This window comes from Catharus ustulatus, chromosome 29 (assembly GCF_009819885.2).
Source record: "Catharus ustulatus isolate bCatUst1 chromosome 29, bCatUst1.pri.v2, whole genome shotgun sequence".
Lineage (NCBI taxonomy): Eukaryota > Metazoa > Chordata > Aves > Passeriformes > Turdidae > Catharus > Catharus ustulatus.
The window spans coordinates 3,314,145-3,332,631 of record NC_046249.1 but is presented as its reverse complement, the minus strand read 5'-3'; the positions used below and the strand labels follow the sequence as shown (position 1 = coordinate 3,332,631).

At 60.5% G+C, this 18,487-nt stretch overlaps 2 protein-coding genes across 2 annotated transcripts; one reads left to right on the top strand and one right to left on the bottom strand.

Annotated features, from left to right (window-relative positions):
- The first annotated feature begins 826 nt into the window (after positions 1 to 826).
- ARHGAP45 (Rho GTPase activating protein 45) lies at positions 827 to 15,486 on the top strand. Its single transcript, XM_033082417.1, has 23 exons — positions 827 to 968; positions 2,655 to 2,982; positions 4,019 to 4,162; positions 5,134 to 5,218; positions 5,304 to 5,376; positions 5,630 to 5,708; positions 5,899 to 6,036; positions 6,246 to 6,310; positions 6,571 to 6,681; positions 6,933 to 7,013; positions 7,180 to 7,359; positions 7,518 to 7,655; positions 7,887 to 8,077; positions 8,375 to 8,514; positions 8,860 to 8,937; positions 9,166 to 9,267; positions 9,492 to 9,655; positions 9,866 to 10,054; positions 10,391 to 10,528; positions 12,506 to 12,744; positions 12,973 to 13,222; positions 13,328 to 13,430; positions 13,598 to 15,486. Exons 1-23 carry the CDS (start codon positions 879 to 881, stop codon positions 13,924 to 13,926), a joined length of 3,435 nt encoding a protein of 1,144 aa, XP_032938308.1. The 5' UTR covers positions 827 to 878; the 3' UTR covers positions 13,927 to 15,486.
- Positions 15,487 to 15,876: 390 nt separating this feature from the next.
- Positions 15,877 to 18,348, bottom strand: POLR2E (RNA polymerase II, I and III subunit E). Its single transcript, XM_033082418.2, has 8 exons — positions 18,209 to 18,348; positions 17,874 to 18,048; positions 17,579 to 17,694; positions 17,090 to 17,170; positions 16,879 to 16,937; positions 16,614 to 16,692; positions 16,414 to 16,487; positions 15,877 to 16,151 (listed from the first exon to the last, which is right to left on the bottom strand). Exons 1-7 carry the CDS (start codon positions 18,263 to 18,265, stop codon positions 16,422 to 16,424), a joined length of 633 nt encoding a protein of 210 aa, XP_032938309.1. The 5' UTR covers positions 18,266 to 18,348; the 3' UTR covers positions 15,877 to 16,151; positions 16,414 to 16,421.
- Between the last annotated feature and the right edge of the window lie 139 nt (positions 18,349 to 18,487).

Here is an 18,487-nt window from a genome sequence, read left to right as displayed (position 1 = left end):
GCACCCGCGGTCACGCACACACACAGGGCATGGTACGCCTTCCCTTGTCCTCACACCTCACCCATCCCCGACCCCGTCCCGCTCCCCTTGCCCCGCACCCGGCTGAGCCCCTGTCCCCACGGGGTCGGTATAAGTTCCACGCGAGATGCCCCGACCCGCCCCGGCTCCGCGGGGAGGTCCCGGGATGAAGCGGGGGGACACCATCGCCAGCCCGAGCAGCCCCTGGGCAGCGCCCGGAGGGCCCGGCCTGGCCTTCAACAGGGGTTTATCGGACGTTCCCTGATACTCCCGTTGTGAGGTCGCGATGTCCCGTGGGTGGGAGAGACTGTGGCTGCGCAGAGCCCGGTGGGGACAGGGGGCAGGGCTGTGACACCAGAGGGTCAATCCCAACACTGAGCCCACAGAAGGGCAGAGGTGGGAGCATCCCACGAGTGGGAGCCCAGAGCCCCCCATCCCACTCACCCCCACACCTGGGGCCTCCAGAGGGATGGAGCTTGTCCTCCCTGGACCCCAAATAGGGTGAACTCCCCCGAGGGCGGGAGTCCCATGGGAGCCAACACCGATCCCAAGAGTGGGGCTCAGCCCCCCACCCCTCTGTAAGCAGCACTAAAACCCTCTCAAACGTCCCCAGCACTGCCGGGGTCCCGCTGCCCCCTGCGACCCCGCAGGGCAGCCAAGGTGCCCCTAGCCCCGGCTTCGCTCCTCGATGCGAGTTCGGCTTTTCCTGTTTCAGGTCGGGCCGCGAGGCCGATGAGGAAACGAGGCGGCGTCACACGCGCCCTCCTGACACTGCGCCCCGCGAATGTGACCGGCGCCGTGAGGAACGGCGGCCGGGCCGAGCGAGGGGCTGAGGGCAGCGGCTCGGCCCCCCGGGAACGATGTTCTCCCGGAAGAAGCGGGAGCTGATTAAAACCCCCTCCATCTCCAAGAAGAGCCGGGCGGGAAGCCCCGTCCCACCGACCCTACCGGTGAGTGTCCCCCCCGTAGCCCTGGCACGGTGGGGGTTGTAGGGGCAACAGCACCCACGGAACTGCTGGGTAGAGCCACAGGTTGGCGATGGGGCCCTGGATACGTCCAGGAGGTCTGTGAGGAGGAGGGAAACGAGAAAGAGCCCTACCCACGGGGCTGGGGTGAGGGGGATTTTGCCCCAGATGAAAGGGACGGAGCAGCCGCCGAACAGAGGTGGGAGGGCAGGAAGGGACAGAGAGGAAATGGGGGGGCTGAGGCCGAGGGTTTGGCAACGGCAGAGAGACTCACAAATATCCGTGGGGACCGGGATGGGAGCGGGGCGAGCGCAGGCTCGGCCAGCCCCGCTGATTCGGCTCTGCCAGTTATTTATTTATTGACGTGTGGACCCCCTCGGTGCCGGAGGGGCCAGGAGGAAACGCTACCGGCCGGGGCTCCCCGGCGCACCCCGCACTGCCCGCCCCGCGCCTGCGCCCCAGTCCCGGTGCGTGGGGCGATAACGGGCTGGCACGATGTGCCCGACGGCGACCCGGAGCCCACCCGCGGCTCCTTAGCAGGGGACACCCATCCCCATCCCCGTCCCGACTCCCCGGGAGAGGGGCCTATGGGTGGCGGCCAGCGGGATGCTCGGCCGGGCTGCGGGCAAGAAAAGCTACAGCCCCTCGGCGGCGGCGGGCAGAGCCCACCCGCCCCAGCGCTCCCTGGACTCGCTGCCCCGCACGCCCGCCGTGAGGCTGACGGTACGGCCGGGGGCACCCCGGGGAGCCGGAGGGAGGGACGGGGGGCGCTGCAACCCGGGGGGACTGAGAAAGGGCTGGGGTGGCCCCAGGCGTTTTGAGGTGGAAGCGTTTCTGCCTTCTTACAGCCCCATGGTGGTCTGGCCCCCCCCGGGGATGGGCTCCCCCGTTCGCCCTCGCCCGCGGAAGCCTCGTGGTCTCGGCGCTCCGTGTCTGTCTCGCCGGTGCCAAAAACACTTCCGGCAGCGCCCGGCCGGGGATGCTCAGACCCCGCACGTTCGTCACACCGACTGCTGGGGGTCACTGGTGGGAGCTGCTGCGGGGGCTGAGGGGCTGCAGGGTCCCCTCCTCATTCCCAAGGACTCGCGCTGGATGGGTGGCTCTCAAGCCATGCACGGCTCTGAACAGTGCCGGTACCAGCCCCTCCCTCAGTCCAATTTTACCCCTAGAAATTTGGGGCTTCCTCCATCTGTAAAATACCTGCAAAGCGCCCAACAATAGCTTGGGAGGTGTCCCTGTCTCTGCCTCCTCCCCCAGCAAGGGAGCAGCTGAAAAAGAGGAAGAGATTTGCGGGCCGGACCCTGCTGCCATTTTACTGTGTTTGGGTCCCCAGCCCCTGGAGATGGGCAGCTCCATCACGGTGGGTGATGGGGTGGACAAGCAGTGTCACCCACGCCGTCACTGTGTGCCCCTCATGACAAACACGGACCCCGAGGAGCTGGCAGGGATTGGTGGGGGCAGCCAGGCAAACGCCCAGACCCTACCCACTCTGCCAAGAAGGTGATCCCTACCTGGGGAAACTGAGGCACGACACAGCTGCAGGGTCTGGCAACAAGGCAAGGGAGCAACAACTTCTTGCCCAGGATGGTGGTGCGGGGGGTCTTGAGGTGTTTTTCTCTCCGGGGTCCCCACCATGCTGGCTGTGCCCTCACACTCTCCCTTGCTCCCCAGGACCTCTCCCGCAAGGATTGCCTGGAGGCTCCGGGCTCCAGCGTGGGGGAGCTGCCCCCAGGCAGTGCCAAGCTCAGCAGCAGCCCCAGCGCCGTGGGCACCCTGAAGCGCCCCACCAGCCTGAGCCGTCATGCCAGCGCCGCCAGCTTCTCCCTGCCCGCGGCCCCCCGTGCCATGCCCAAGGGCCACAAGACCCCCACATCCTACAGCCCCATGGAGGGCGGGGATGGTCCCTTCATCGACCCCGAGGACATCTCCCAGCTGCTGGCGGATGTCGCCCGCTTTGCTGATGCCCTGGAGAAGCTGCGGGATATGGTGCTGCGCGATGGTGAGTGCCCACCCCGTGCCAAACATCAACACCCTGGGACAGACCCACCCGTGGGTGGGGGTCTCAGCCTGGGCCAGAGGGCACCGGGACCCCCAGGGGACCGTGCAGCCGCAGTCAGAGGTGGTGGGTGAGGGGTGCGTGAGTGGAGCTCGGAGCCAGGATAACGCAGCTTCCTGCCCTGAGCTATTTTCATCCGCCCGTTTTCCTGTTTACAGCGCTGCGGTGCCAGCCGCCTGCCAGGGCCCCCCGACCCCCATGGGGTCCCGGGCACGGCCCCCCAGCCCACCAGGGCAGCCAGCAGGAGGGGCTGGGTGGTCTGCAGGTTCACGAGCAGCTCTCCTTGCCCGAGGGGACACGGGGAATGAATCGATCCCGTGGTCTGGGGGCTTGTGACACCACATTGTCAGTGCTGGTTTTGTAGATACCCCTTCCCAACCCTGAACTGGGGGCTGGGATGGGGAGTGGGCTTTGTCTGGCTGAGCTGGGCAGTGTGTCCTGATTCCCCATCCCAGCACTTTCCTGTGGGAGATTCCTCACTTCCCAACGAGGATTTCAGTCCCCAGCCCTAGCCCTGCACTGGGGGGTCCTGACCAGACCCCTGGGTTTGCAACTGGAGCCCACAGAAGAGGGGATCCCGGGGTGTAAAACCTGTGGGATGCAGCAAGCCTGGCTGGACCAGGCCCATCCCTCCCGGCTGGGAGCGTCCATCCGGCAGGAGGGAGGGAAGGAAATGGAGGAAATTCCCAAACTGCTTTCAAGGGAAAAAGTTACTACGGAGGAAAAAATGCCTCAAAGGTCAGACTGCCCCCTGGGCAACACCAGGCTGGGCAGGGGACACATGGCCAGGGCTGTGGGGAGGTGTGGGACACCAGGATGTGGCCGTGCCAGTCCTGGGAAGCCCTGAGGCCAGCAGGTCCCTGCCTGGGTCATGGCTGGGAGGTAAACAGGGGAGGGACACAGGGCAGGGATGCAGAGCAGAGACACAGGGCAGGGACATGGGACAAGGATGCAGCATCTCAGCCCCCCTCTCTTGCAGATCCCAAGGAGCCCCAGCGGCCGCTGGCCCACGAGTGCCTGGGTGAAACCCTGCGCATCCTGCGCCAGGTCATCAGCAAGTACCCCCTGCTCAACACCCTGGAGACCCTGACGGCTGCTGGGACCCTGATCTCCAAAGTCAAGGGTGAGACAGTGGGGCTGGGAACTCTGTCCCGCTCCCCTCCTGCCCCACAGTGGGATGGGGGTGGAACTGGGGAGCTCTCCCCCATGGAGGGGTTGCCAGGCTGCCCCATGGACTGGTGGAGAGGGCAGAAGCATCGTCTGCCTCTTGCCGTGGTTCAGCTTTAAGGATGATGCAGTGTCAGAAATGATAGATCCTGCCTGGGGGTTTCCAGGCACAGCCACAGGAAAAACACTGAAATAATCGGATCCTGCTCCTGGCAGCCTCTTGTGTTTATGGAGCAGGGTCTTGGAGGTCATATCCCAGCTGGGCAGCACCTCCCGGCGCTGTCACCCACGGGGAGGGGGTGGCTGCACCTACCACAGGCACAGCACAACCTTGTGAGTCACCCACAGTTTCCTGGACACCCCAGAGCAACCACAGGGGACAGGATGACAACAGGGCTGCCATGAGGCTGGTCCCACACAGGGGTGGGAGGGAGCAGACCTCTCCCCACCCCAAGGGGCTGATCCAGGGTCTGCCCAAGAGCCCTGGCTGCTGGTGTCCCTTGGTGTGGGAGCCTGCCAAGTGCTTTTGGCCCGAGTTCCTGTGGCTGTTGGTGGTTCCTCATTTAACTGTGAGCAGGAGCCCTCCTGAAGGAGTTCATCCTGCTTGGAGAGGGATCTGGAGGAGCCAGGCAGTGGAACAGGTCCAGTAGCACTTTTACAGCAGCCCTGAGTAACGGGAATAAATAGAAACACAAGCCAAGGGATGCTGTCAGGGACATCAGTCCTGGGAAGAAGGAGGGGGAAACTGCTGCACTGGAAAAATCCATTGTCCATAGTGATGATTATTCCCACTGCTCCCTTGATTCACCCCAGCCCCTTCCCCAGCCCCAAAGCAGCCCCTGATACCAGCAGGAACTGGCAGGTCTTTCTGCTGAGACAGGGACAGCTGCTTGTGGCAACAGGGCTCCCACATTTCCTCATCTCCAGGTTTCCACTACGAATCCAACAATGAGGCAGACAAGCGGGAGTTCGAGAAGGCCGTGGAGACCATCGCCGTGTCCTTCAGCAGCACGTAAGGGAGTTTGGGCAGCCATCCCCTGGAGACAGCCCCTGCCACTGTCCCTGTGCTGAACCCTGCCATGCTCCTCTCCCCACAGGGTGTCTGAGTTCCTCATGGGGGAGGTGGACAGCAGCACCCTCCTCTCCATCCCACCCAGCGACCAGAACCAGGTGAGTGATGCCCGGATACCTGGATGCTCCCAGCACACGGGGCTCGGGATTGTGCAGGGCTCTGGTGTGAGCCCAGAGCAGGGTGTTGCCCCAGTGACAGTTCCCTTAGCTCCTGGGCACAGCCTGGGCACAGCTGACTCCCAGCAGTGGCCAAAAGGCTCCAGCTGCTCCAGTTTCCATCCATCTGCCAGCCCCTCCAGCTGCTCCCCATCCCTTTGGCTGACCAGTCCCTCTTCTTTCCCAATTCCCAAAGACCATGGAGAGCCTCTATGGGGGGATTCCTGGGCCTGGAGGAGATGGAGTGCCCTCAGGCATGGACAGCTATGACACAGGTAAGCAGGATGAGTCTGGGTGCAGGGTTTGGGGTCTGTGCAGGAAATGGCACCTTCCCCATCATCACTGCCATCCTGAGCCACACGTGACTGCTCAGCTGGGGCAAGGCAGCAGAGCTGGTGGCACCAGGGCTTGCACAGAGCTGGGGGGTTTGCACTGGGAGCTCACAGAGTGTCTGTCCCTCCACAGCCCGTCCCCCGGCCGAGGAAGTGGACGTGATGCTGCAGCGCTGTGAGGGGGGCGTGGACGCTGCCCTCCAGTACGCCAAAACCATCTCCAAGTACATGAAGGACCTGATTGGGTACCTGGAGAAAAGAACCACACTGGGTGAGTGGGGGGACAGCAGGTGGGTCCCTTCTGGAGCAGGGCTGAGCCCTGGGACAGGTTGAGGTCCCTCCTGGAGGAGGCTGATGCTGCCAGGTCAGTGGGAACCTCACTCCTCAAGTTCCTCATTAATTTTGCAAAAGGAGATTGGGTTCCACCAGGGAAATCCCAGTGTCTCGTGTGTCTTTTCACTTTCAACCTCTTCCTTCCAGAGATGGATTTTGCCAAAGGGCTCCAGAAGATGGCAAACAGCTGTAAGCAAACCATCAGTCAAGAGGTAAGTCCCCAAGTTCCTGAAGCCCCCAGTGCCAGGCTGGACTGGGAGCCAGCAGCCCTGGAGAGCCCATTCCATGTGCCCCAGCTCGGGAGGAAATGGGGGCAGCTCTCCAGAGCTCTGCCTGGAGAAGTTCAGGATTGGGCTTTTACCAGCAGTCACCAGCCTTACCTTGCCTTTGGCTCTTCCTCCCCGAAGGACACATCTCCTTGGGCTCACACTGGGTGCTGAGGCTCAGGGAGATGTGTTTTCCCTCTCCCCAGACCAACATGCCTTTCCTGTCCATCTATCTGCTGGCCCTGGAGCAGGACATGGAGCACGGGACCTCAGTTCTGCAGGCAGCCAACACCCTGCAGCAACAAACCTTCCTCCAGGTGAGGGGGCAGAAGGTCCTTCCTGGGACTGGAGCTCCTGGTGTTGCAGAGGTGGCTCTTCCTTAGCTCAGCCCAGAGGGAACCTTCATCCAGCACTCCCAGGCTGTGGACTTCCATCCCTGGCACAAACCAGTGACCTGTCCTGGGAGTGATAGTGACCACCACAGGGCACTTCTCTGTGCAGAGTCTTGGTGAGGGCAGAGCTCAGCTCAGCTCATCATGGGGCTGTTCCTCCCTCCCTCCCCTTGCAGCCACTCACGGTGAGACGCCTGGAGCATGAGAAACGCAGGAAGGAGATCAAGGAGCAGTGGCACCGGGCACAGAGGAAACTGGTGAGTGATTGGAGTTGTGTTTCCAACTCAGTGACACCTCCTCCGAGGGTGCTGGGCACCCTGCCCCTCTCCAGCAGTGTTGGGTGGCTCTGCTGTGCTGGGGGCTCCCAGCAGGAGCTGCTCACCCCTTGCTGGGCTCCATCCTCACCCTGGCTCTCCCTGGCAGCAAGAGGCAGAGGTGAACCTGCGCAAGGCCAAGCAGACGTACATGCAGCGCAGCGAGGAGCACGACAAGGCCAAGTACATGGCAGTGAAAGCTGAGGAGGAGCAGCAGAACACGACCAGCAGCATCACCACCAAAACCCTGGACAAGAAGAGGCGACTGGAAGAGGAAGCCAAGAACAAGGTAGGAAGGTGACAGCTCTGGAGGGGCCTCCCTGCTCCTGCTGTCCCCTCGTGGGGTGAACTGATCCTCAGGAATGCCTGGATGAGCAGGGTCCAAGGGGCTGTTGTTATTCTCCTCACCTCTGAGCTGTTCCTATCCCTTGCTCTCCCAATTCCCAGGCAGAAGAGGCCATGGCCACGTATCGCACCTGTGTGGCCGATGCAAACACGCAGAAGCAGGAGCTGGAGGACACCAAGGTGAACGCCCTGAGGCAGATCCATGAAGTGATCAAACAGACTGACCAGGTCATCAAGTCGGTGAGTGGGGCCAGGCTGGGGCATCCCCAGGGCAGGAGGTGGCTGTGCCCTGCTCTGGAGAGCTCAGAGCTGCCTTCCAGCAGAGCTGCCTCTATTCCAGAGGCTTTTGGGTGGATGCAAAGCTCCCCTCTGAAAAGCACCACTTCATGCTCCCGATTTCCCACCTAACCCGGAGCTCCTCACGTGCCAGCCCGCCAAGCTCACATCTATCCCTCTCCACGTCACTTTTAGGCCACCATCTCCTTCTACCAGACCATGCACATGCAGACAGCGCCGCTGCCCGTGAATTTCCAGACTCTGTGTGAGAGCAGCAAGCTGTACGACCCGGGCCAGCAGTACGCGTCCCACGTCCGGCAGCTGCAGCGCGGCGACGAGCCCGACGTCCAGTACGACTTCGAGCCCTACGTGTCCCACAACGCCTGGTAAGGGAGGAGAGGGTTCATTCCTGGGTAATGCTCCAGTTCAGCGCTGTTCCTTTCGTTATCTTCTGCCACCCACGCTCTCCTGAAGGAGGCAGGATGATTTTCAGCATTCCTGAAGGCAGCTCGTGCTGGGAACGCTGGGGCTGGACCAGCTGGGAATTGCCCTCTTATGCTTTAGTGGCTGAGACAGGCTGTTGAGTATTTAAGAGGCTTGATTCCAGAGACTGGTGGATGGCAGCCATGGATAAAGTTTCCAAATGTCCTTCCTTCCCATCCACATTCCCTTTCCCCCTGCAGGTCTCCCTTTACTCGGCCACGGAAGGGCAGCTTCAACGCCAGCGAGTTCTCCACGAGTGCAGAGGGGGCTGGGACTGGCTCAGAGGGAGCAGCAGGACCCAAGGAGTCACCAAGTGGGGCTGGAGCAGCTGAGAGAAGAGGTGAGTCTGGAGCCCCAGAGTTCTTCATCACCTGCCCCATGTCCTCCCAGGCAGGAGCAGAGTGGGACCCTCAGGGTATGAGGGGCTTTGCTTGCAGCAGCAGGATGGGCTGGGAGCCTCCCAAACTGGATTTCCTGAAGGACACTAAGTCAGATCTGTGGCATTTTGCTCCCTAACAAACCATTGCCCATCTTCCCATCTCCCCTTTCCTTGCTGGGTGTCACTGGAGGCACCAAACCCCACCAGCAGCTTCCCCCAGTCATCCCAGATTCTCCAGGCTGCTCTCCAACCATTCCCTCCCAAACACACACAGCAATCCCAACAGACTGTGTGTTCTTTCTGCAGGTGGGAGGGGACACCAGGTCCATAAATCCTGGCCAACCTCTGTTGCTGATGCTGACAGCAGCCTGGATTCCAGTGCAGGTAGATATGGGAACAGCCCAGGAGCCCCTCCCAGCACAGCCAGTCTAAACCCAGAGCTTCCCAGTTAGGCAGGAGCATCCCCTGTTCCACCTGCCTTGTGAGAGCACTGCTGTAAATGACTGTGCTGATCTCCAGTGGGACAGGGTGGGATTTGAGGGATGGGGTGAGCTCTCAGAAGAGAAGCAGCTTTGCAGGTGATTCAGTGGTCTGTGTGCTTTCCTGGGACAGGTGAATTCAGCCACAAGCTCCAGCGGCTGTCATCCAACGGCACCGCGTCCTCCAGTGAGGAGCTGGAGGAGAAGGACGGCACCACCACTCCCTTTGAGCAGAGTAGGTGACAGGGTGGGAGGTGACAGGGTGAGAGGGGACAGTGCCGCTGCCATACCCCCCACTAGCCCCAGCCCTGAATTTTCCCAAATTCAGTATTTCTGCAGGCAAACCCAGCATTTGCTGCAGATTCCCGGTGGTGTCCCTGAGGGATGAGCCCTGCTCAGACTGGTGACAGTGACAGTCCTGCTCAAGCTCTGCCTGACCTCACATTTCCTTTTCCCTAGGCATCAATGGGATCACCCCAGAGCTGGCAGCTCCCACAGGGCCCTTCAGGAATGTTGGCTTGTCCAAAGCTGCCCAGACCCATCGGCTGAGGAAGCTCCGTGCCCCTTCCAAATGTCGGGAGTGCAACAGCTACGTCTACTTCCAGGGAGCTGAGTGTGAGGAGGTGAGCTGGGACAGCTGGGGGTGGAACCCAGCTCTGACCATTGTCAGGAGGACGTTTCTGCTGTGGGGAGGGTTCCAGGTGGAGCATGGGGCTGTCCCTTGGTGCTGCAGAATGCCCAAGGCATTTTTCCTGTCTCCTGCCATGCTCTGAGCAGCTCCTGGTGTCTCTGTGGCTGCCCCCCACCTCCACATGTTCTCCTTTCTCTTCCAGTGCTACCTGGCCTGCCACAAGAAGTGCCTGGAGACCTTGGCCATCCAGTGTGGGCACAAGAAGCTCCAAGGGAAGCTGCAGCTCTTTGGGCAAGACTTTACGAAGGCGTCTGAGGGCAGCCCAGATGGGATCCCCTTCATCGTCAAGAAATGCATTTCAGAGATCGAGAAGCGGGCCCTGAAAACAAAGGTGAGTGACACTCCCCCCTCCTCCTCCTCCTCAGCTGGCTGAGCCACAGCCCCTTGGAAGGATCCTCTGGAAAATCAGCAGGCTTGATTTAAGATTTCCACAGGGATGGGCTTGGTGCAGACATCCCAAACTCTGCCTTTGGAAAATCACCTCTCCTGCCTCCTGCTTTCCTATGAAGCAGGAATGACTGACCTGGAAGGAGATATCCCAAAATGACTTCCCAAAGGGATTTCCCACTCCAAAAGGAGAGGGTGGGAGCACACAGCTCACTGTCCCATGCAAACATGAAGAGGAACCTCTCCCATCACTTCAGCTGCCCTTTTCTCTCTTTCACAGGGCATCTACCGAGTTAACGGTGTCAAGACCCGAGTGGAGAAGCTTTGCCAAGCCTTTGAGAATGGGAAGGAGCTGGTGGAGCTGTCCCAGGCCTCCCCCCATGACATCAGCAACGTCCTGAAGCTCTACCTGAGACAGGTGAGGTGCTGGTGGTGCCTCCTGGCAGGGGAAGGAGGGGAGTTGGCCACAGGAACCAACCTGGCAGGAGGAATTCGACACAAATTTGGCTCAGTTTGGGTGGGTGGGGAGGGAGGTGTCCTTCCCAGGGGGGAGAGGTGGGGTTGGCCTTGGAGATGGGGCCACTGTGACCCCCCCAGCTGGTCCCACACGGCGTCACTGCGGTCACAGCCGCAGAACAGCGACGTGCCCAAGCACAGAACAAGGAACGCTCCACCCCTTCCAATTGGGGAACTGGCTACCCAAAAAGGGAAGGGGCCAGCAAAGATCACCCTGCAGGGGCTGAGTCACGTCCCCATGGGGTGGGCTCTGCCCCTGGAGTCATCCTGGGGTGGGCTCAGTGGGGTCTCTGCCCCTGAGGTCACCATGAAGTGGGGTCAGCAGGGTTCTTGCCCCTGGGGTCACACCAGAGTGGGCTCAGGGGGATCTCTGCCCCTGGAGTCATCCTGGGGTGAGCTGAGTGGAGTCTCTGCTCCTTGGATCACCCTGGGGTGGGCTCAGGGGGATCTCTACCCCGGGATCATCCTGGGATGGGCTCAGCAGGGTCTCTGCCCCTGGGGTCACACCAGGATGTACTCAGTGGGGTCTCTGCCCCTGGGATCATCCTGGGGTGGGTTCAGGGGGGTCTCTGCCCCTGGGGTCACCCTGGGGTGGGCTCAGCAGGGTCTCTGTCCCTGGGGTGGGCTCAGCAGGGTCTCTGCCCCTGGGGTCACACCAGGGTGAGCTCAGCAGGGTCTCTACCCCTCAGACTACCCCAGGATGTGCTCAGTGGGGTCTCTGCCCCTGGGATCACCCTGGGGTGGGTTCAGCAGGGTTCTTGCTCCTGGGATCACTCTGGGGTGGGCTCAGTAGGGTCTCTGCCCCTGAGGCCACCCCAGCACGTGCTCATCCCCAGCACCCCCACCCTGTACCCAAACTGTCATTGCAAACAGCGTCACCCACATCCTCCAACAGCCACCACCACAAGGCAGCAGCGCAGCAGCACAGCGGAAGCTGCTTCTCCCCCGCAGGCAGCCGTGGATTAACCCTTTGTGCTGCCTTTTTCTGACACCCCCGGAAGGGCAGCTCTGTGTTACCTCACAGGGAAAGCTGTGTCCTTGGGTCCTGCACATCAGGAGTCAAGGGCTCTGAGTGGCCTCCATGGTTTCTCCAAAGAGAAGCAGAGTGGAAAGAGAGGGGGAAATCAGTGTTGAGCTCCAACCTGACCCCTTGCTGCAGAGAAATGGGTTAAAGTCCTTCTATGAAGGGATGGATGGAAGGAACCCACTCTGCTGTGAGGCAATCTGTCCCCAAAACATCCGTTGAGGCTGCTCTGAAAACATCCCCAGCCATGTGGAACACCCAGCTGTCAACACCAGCTTCACACAAACTTCAAAGCAGAGTTTCCCCTGCTGCAGCCCCACCTCTGCTGCAGGTTATGCCTTGCACATCCTGTGCCCTTCACATCCTCCCTCCCCCACCCAGAACAACCCAATCCTGTCCTCTTCCCAGCCACCCTTTGTCCACTGGGGAGCCTGCAGCTGGGCCCACCCCAGCCAGGGATTTTCCAGGAAAAAAGGGAATCCCAGCAACCTAGCAATCCTAGCAGGAAGCACCCATGGGTGGATCAAACAGAGGTTTTGGCTTGAACTTCACAAGAGCCAGGAGCTAACGAGACTGGATTGGCATGCTCCAGGAGATGGATAAATAAATATCACCTCTGGGGAGAGGTTTGCAGCACTGCAGGTCGCAAACACATGGAATTCTGAAATGGATGTTTAAAGTGCTCCAAGCCCTCTCCAAGCTGGCCTTGAGTGCTTCTAGGGATGTTTCCTCACTGTAGAAATGCCCCAGGTGTTGCCAGCTCAGCAGCTCGGCACTGGTGCAGGTCTGCTGGAGGTGGGAGCTGCTCCCAGGACTGGAATAATTCCCCTGTCCCTGTCCCTCCCCTCCCCGCAGCTGCCGGAGCCCCTGATGCCGTTCCGGCTGTACAACGAGCTGATGGGGCTGGCCAAGGAGAGCCTGCAGGGCGGAGAGGCCAAGGGCCGCAGCGGGAAGGGCGGCCCCGAGCTGGTGGACAGAGGAGCTGACACCGACCAGGTGGTGCTGAGCCTGGTGCTGAAGCTGAGGGAGCTGCTCAAGGAGCTCCCCAGTGAGAACATGGCCACGCTGCAGTACCTCCTGCAGCACCTGAGGAGGTGAGAGGGGCATGGCCAGAGCCTGTGTGGCTGTGGGCACCTTCCCTTTGTCCCCTGGGCTGGGGAGGGGAGTGCAGCCTCCTCACTGGAGTCAGGAGGAGGGTCCATGGTTGCAGCTGCTTCTCTGCCCATCCGGAGGGGATTGCTCCAGTCCAGCATCTCCCCAGCCCTGCCCGTCCTCCCCTCTCCCTCCCTGCTCTCACAAGCTGTTCCTCCCCTCCCACCCAGGATCATGGAAGTGGAACAGGACAACAAGATGACCTCAGGCAACCTGGGCATCGTCTTTGGGCCAACACTGATGCGCCCCAGGCCTACGGATGCCACAATTTCCTTGTCCTCTCTGGTGGATTATCCCCACCAAGCTCGGATCATTGAGGCACTCATCATCTTCTACCCCACCATCTTTGAGCACAAGGACTTGGCGTCGGCCAGCAGACGTGGCTCAGGCACAGAGGAGGTGGCCAGTGGTGCTGAGCAGGTGGGAATCCCCAGGGAGGGGGGACCTCAGGGGATGTTCCATAAACCTTCTCTGGGAGTGAGAACTCTCCTCCATGCCCTCACCACCATCCCTGTTCCCTCCCAGGCCCATGCAGGCTCCCAGCCTGTGGCTCCTCTGGGCACCAGCCCCTACCTGGAGCTGCCTTCGGAGAAGGGAAATTTGGCTTTCAGCGCTGACTCACTCGCAGGTCAGTGAGAGGCACTGCGGGTTCCTGGTGGGCACAGGTCCCTTGGGAGGCACGGGGGGCACACAGACCCATCCCCTGCCCCAGGCATTCCGGGTTTGCTGCATGAAGCTGCTGCTGATGCCACCGTGCTGGGCTGGAGGGTGGCACAGAGCTCCTCTGTCCCACAGAGTCCGGCGACCGCTCTGTGGACTCTGACTCGGAGCTGGAGGACGGCGGGGAGCCACGGACACACCTGACCAAGCAGGGGAGCGAGACCAGCACGGAGGAAGTTCATTTCTATGACGAGGGCAGCGAGGGGCCGCGGAGCCGGAGCTGCAGCGTGGGCCAGTCCGATGCAGAGGGCTCAGCTCCCCGCTGCTGCAGCCCTGGGGACGAGCAAAGCGATGTGGAGGAACACCCTGAGAGCCGCAGCCCTGCCAGCCCCAGGGATGCCACAAACCAGCCCGGCACCCCTCGGGGCCATGGCAGCCACGAGCTGCAGCCCCGGCTCACCTAAGCCGCTGGGATGGACAAAGGGGCAAATCCCAGAGGCTGCCCAGACAATGGAAACTGGAATGTGGAGGGTGGGAGGGACATGCGGCAGCCCGGCGGGGTTTGGTGTGTCAGCTGCAGGAGAGTCCTGGCTGATTCCTGCCTGGAGCTGTCACACAAAACCCCTGAGCCCCTTGGTGCCCTGCTGGGGAGCAGAGTAACAGCGTGCTGGGATCCCCGGCTCAGCCAGGGCCATGAAGGACTTTGCCTGGGAGGGAGCTGAGTCTGGGCAGAGCCTGCACTTGTTGGGGATTGGGAAGGAACCCAGGGCTGTGCCTGTGCCAGGTGTTTTATTTTTGCTGTGCTCCTGAATCCCTGAATCCCACACCTGTGCTGGGAGATGGAGGTTGGGTGAGCTTGATCATCCCCGATGTCTGAGACTGGAAGGGAGCCAAGGCTGCCAGGAGTGACATGGGGACAACAATCACTGAAGATGGGCAGGAGAATGGCACCACAGGGATGGATGGAACTGGGAGCAGCTCAGAGGATTTCCTGCCCCAAAAACCTCAGCACTGAGTGGTCCTGGCCCAGCTGCTGGCATCTGCATTGGTGCTTGGATTGACAGGCATTTGGACTGGTGGGCATTTCCCTCCTTAGAGGAGCCATGTGGGCAGCCTCAGGGCAGAGTGACCTGGCTGCAGGGTCCTGAGCCCTGCTGAGCTCTCAGGGTTTGTACAGGCATTGTACAGTCATTTCACCTCCACAAAGCTGCGCTACAAGTCCAGGAGTAACTCCCTCTGCTCTTGGATTTGGGCAGGGGGCAGGTCCCCCTGGGGAGGTGCCTCTTCCTCCTCCTCAGGGCCACCACAGCCCCAGCTCCAGCCAGTATTATCTTGAGCTTCCTTTTTTGTAAAGACATCAATTAGCCCTTCAACGTGACGCCACTACCTCTGCTGGCAAAGAGACTAAAGCCAAAGTGGTTTTGGGTTTTTTTTGTTTTTTTTTTTTTTTAAGCTATGAGACTTTCCTGCACTGAGGCACAGAGAAACAAGTAGAGTTTTAGCTTGGAGTGAGCTGAGAGCCTTTTCCTCCATTCTCCTGCTTGTGGGAGACAGACCAGGTGGTGTTGAGGGGTCTCAGACACCTTGGTACTGCAGAACCAGGCAAGGAACGGGAGGTTTGAGCTCTCTGAAATCGATGGAGAACCCATCTCAGCAAAGGTACATAAACCCAGGTTAACTCACAGGTTTGGAACTGAGCCAGGGAAGAGCTGGAGACCCCCCAGGATCAGTTGTGCTCTCCAGCTCTTCCACAGGATAGTTGGATTTTTCCAGGGCAGCAGGAGGATGTGGGAATGCTGCTCCCACGGCGGTACCGTGTGTGTGAGAGGGTGGGTGAGGATGATGAGGGTGAGTGAGTGAGAGAAGGGGCTAAAGCTGCACTTGAGCTTCCCACAGCAGCAGCTCCCTCCTGGTTGTGTCAATTCTGTGTTTGTCCTGACAGGCCTGTGCTGCTGCACGATGCTGCCTTGCTGTCTTTTCATTGACAAGCTTCCCAAAAAAACAATAAAACCAGTGTGTTCTGACCCGTGTTTGTCCTGGAGATCGGGGTGTTCCAGGCTCCCCCAGCTGCAGGAGGCCAAATCCAAGTGCTTCTGGAACAAAAAGTGAAGTTTAAAGCCCCCCAGAGTCCTGGGATGGATTTAAATGAGTGCAGCTGGGGGTGATGAGCAACTCTCCATGGCAGTGTCGGAAGACCAGGTCCCAAACCAGGGGACAGGGCAGGAGATGAGGGAAGGAACGAGGTAAGTCTGAACTGCAGCTTCCAAACTGCCCAGGGTAGCTGGTAAAGGCTCTGCAGGGCTCAGCCAGGATGCAGAGTCTCAGCAGGAAGAGATTCCAAACATATGAAAAATCGGGAACTTGCAGAGTCTCGAGGCTTTGCCACAGGGAGAAGCTGATCAACAGCACAGCACTGAGGGTACAAACCTTTATTTTAAACAAGAGCCCATAAAACAGGGAAGCAAAAACCTTTCCCTCTCATTTCCTCCCATCACTTCAGGTCTCCATGGCCAAACCTGGATGGGACTGAGGGGTCAGCACAAAGTCCAAGCTGGAAGACAGGGAATGAGCCCCAGTGACAGGGCTGCAGAGAGGCAACGTGGGAGGAGGATTTCCTTGGCCATCTCTGAAGTGCAGGAATCTCTGAGTGTCTGTGAACTGTTGGTGGGAGCCACACAGCTCCTCACAGCTGGAAGAGAAGGAGATGGGAATCACATCCTGCCCCTGACCTGATGCTGCTCCAGGTCCCTCTGAACACCCCAAATCCCAGTGGGCACAGCCTGAGCAGAGGCACAAGTGACAGAAGAGCCTCACCCTGCTCTCCCCAGCAGCTCCCTCCATGAGCCATTTAGAACTCTGAGATATTTCCTTGGAAGCAGCTGCTTCACACTGACCTTGGAACATCCCCTGGCACTGCCCAGAGCCCCAAGCAGGGGTCCCCTCATCCTTACCCATTGTGTCACTGCACCAGTCTGTAGGTGATGTACCTGCCTGCCGTCTCACTGGGCCTGATGATCTTCACTACCTGCAAGGCACACACAGAGCTCAGGAGGAGGAGAAAGAGACAATTTTTCTGCTCCAAAATGCCCTCAAGGATCATCCCCTCCCTGCCCTGCCACAGGGAGCTGCTGCCTCAGCCTGCTCCTCTCACCTGGCCACGCTTTATCCCGAAGTACCGGGCCACAGGGTCACCAGCCTGGATCCTGGGGAGCTGGTTCTCCCTCAGTTTGCTGAGCTGGGAGTCAAGGAGAAGCTCTAGCCACACCCTGGGCTGTTGGCAGCTCATGAAACAGAGAAATGAAGCATGGCAGGAGAAGGGGTTTTCAGCCCAAATTTCATTGTACCCAGGCAGGAGGGAGGGACGCACAAAGGGAACCAGAGACACCCAAAGGGAACCAGAGACACCCAAAGGATACTATCGGGCCAGCAGCTCCGTTACTTCCTCCTTTGTCATCACCACGTGCTCTGGCACCAGCTGCAAACACGAGAGAAGCTGAGATGAGGCAGCAACTGGAGGGGATTTGGGAGGGCAAAAGGACAATTGTGTCCCTCAGCCCAGCCAGGAGGACTCTGGGAACAGCAGGAACACAGCCAGAGCCATGGAGGGACCATCCTGCCCCTGCTCACCTCATGCTCTGTGATGTTGATGAGAAGCTCCTGCTGCAGGAACTGCTCCAGGATGTATTTGGGAGCCATGTCAACCAGGGACTGGAAGGAAAAGGAGCATCAGAGGCGGCTGGGTCAGCCCTGGCAGTGCTCAGAGCTGCTCCTCAGCTCTGGGCTGAGGCTCACAACCCAGCCCTGGGCTCACACACACACAGGTAGGCTGGGAACGAGCACAAGGATCTCCTGGAACAGGGAAACATCTCTTGTTCCCTCCCCCACCTCCTGCCTGCTCAGGGGCCCTCAGCTGTGCTACTGCCACCAGGACCAGCTACTCTGGTTAAACACATTTGGGTGCTAAAAAAGAGCCTGTGCTAAGGTACAACAGGCTCCAGCAAAAGCTTTCACCTGGAGGGAAATTTGGAGCTTTTATTTACCCACAGAACCAGACAGGGAAAACCTCACGGCTCCCCCAAGAGCCCCGGAGTGGGACACAGCCCTGTCCCCACAGACCTGCTTGGCCGAGGGGGTCATTCCCTGCTGCACCACGATCAGAGCCCGGGTGATGTTCTCCTCCTGCATGCGCTGGCAGTACATCTTGATCGTCTTGATCCCCACCTTGGGCTCCTCTGAGGAAAGAACCAGACCCGGGGTCACCGAGAGCTCCCCGTGCTCTGAACCCCCCTCCCCGAGGGCTTGGATAACTGAAAGACCCTTTGTGGGGGACTGAATCCCCGCTGGATTCAGAATCCCCCGGGGACACCGAGAGCCTCCCCACGCTCCGAACCCCGCCCGGGCCTGGGCTCACCGGGGAAGAACACGAACATCTGGTCGGTGGGATCATCGTTGTGAGCCACCAGCACGGTCAGGTCGGTGCGACGAGGGCGGCCCTCGCTGGGCTTGTCCCCAAACTGCGCCTTGAACTCCTCCAGTGTCTGATCCAGCTCATCCTGGGTCACCAAGTACCCGCGGTCGTGGCAGAGCTGTGGGAGCAGCACCGGGCTCAGGAACGCGCCCGCATCGGGAACGGACAGGCGGGCGGACCGGCCTCCACGTCCCCCACCTCCACCCTGCGACCCTGCAGCGCCTGCGGAACTCCCCGCACACCAGGCTCGGCCCTCCCGGTCCCTCCGTTCCCCGCACCTGCATGATGGTCTTGCGGATCTTCCACAGCCGGTACGTCTCCTCCTCGTCGTCCATCTTTCCCGCTGAGGCCCCCGCGGACTGCCCGCGCTGCCGCCTGCGCCGCACGCACACACAGGCAGCGCCGCAGCGCACATGGAGGGGGCCTCAACCGTGGTGCCTCCTGGGAGATGTGGTCCGCCAAGAGCTGCCCCCTACCGTTAGCTCCGGAGGGAATGGGCGTCTCTCTGCTGCTGCCGGGGTGGGTCTCTGGGTGGCTGCGGCTCTGTTCGGAACGCG

What these genes read in the sequence shown, in the direction of transcription:
- ARHGAP45 (XM_033082417.1), top strand. Translation starts at nt 879, where the DNA reads ATGTTCTCCCGGAAGAAGCGGGAGCTGATTAAAACCCCCTCCATCTCC. An exon ending in CCTGATCTCCAAAGTCAAGG is followed by an intron (nt 4,163 to 5,133) that starts GTGAGACAGTGG and finishes CCTCATCTCCAG; the next exon opens with GTTTCCACTACGAATCCAAC. An exon ending in ACCGGGCACAGAGGAAACTG is followed by an intron (nt 7,014 to 7,179) that starts GTGAGTGATTGG and finishes TCTCCCTGGCAG; the next exon opens with CAAGAGGCAGAGGTGAACCT.
- POLR2E (XM_033082418.2), bottom strand. Translation starts at nt 18,265, where the DNA reads ATGGACGACGAGGAGGAGACGTACCGGCTGTGGAAGATCCGCAAGACC. An exon ending in TGACCCCCTCGGCCAAGCAG is followed by an intron (nt 17,171 to 17,578) that starts GTCTGTGGGGAC and finishes TTTTCCTTCCAG; the next exon opens with TCCCTGGTTGACATGGCTCC. An exon ending in ACGGAGCTGCTGGCCCGATA is followed by an intron (nt 16,693 to 16,878) that starts GTATCCTTTGGG and finishes CTCCCAGCTCAG; the next exon opens with CAAACTGAGGGAGAACCAGC.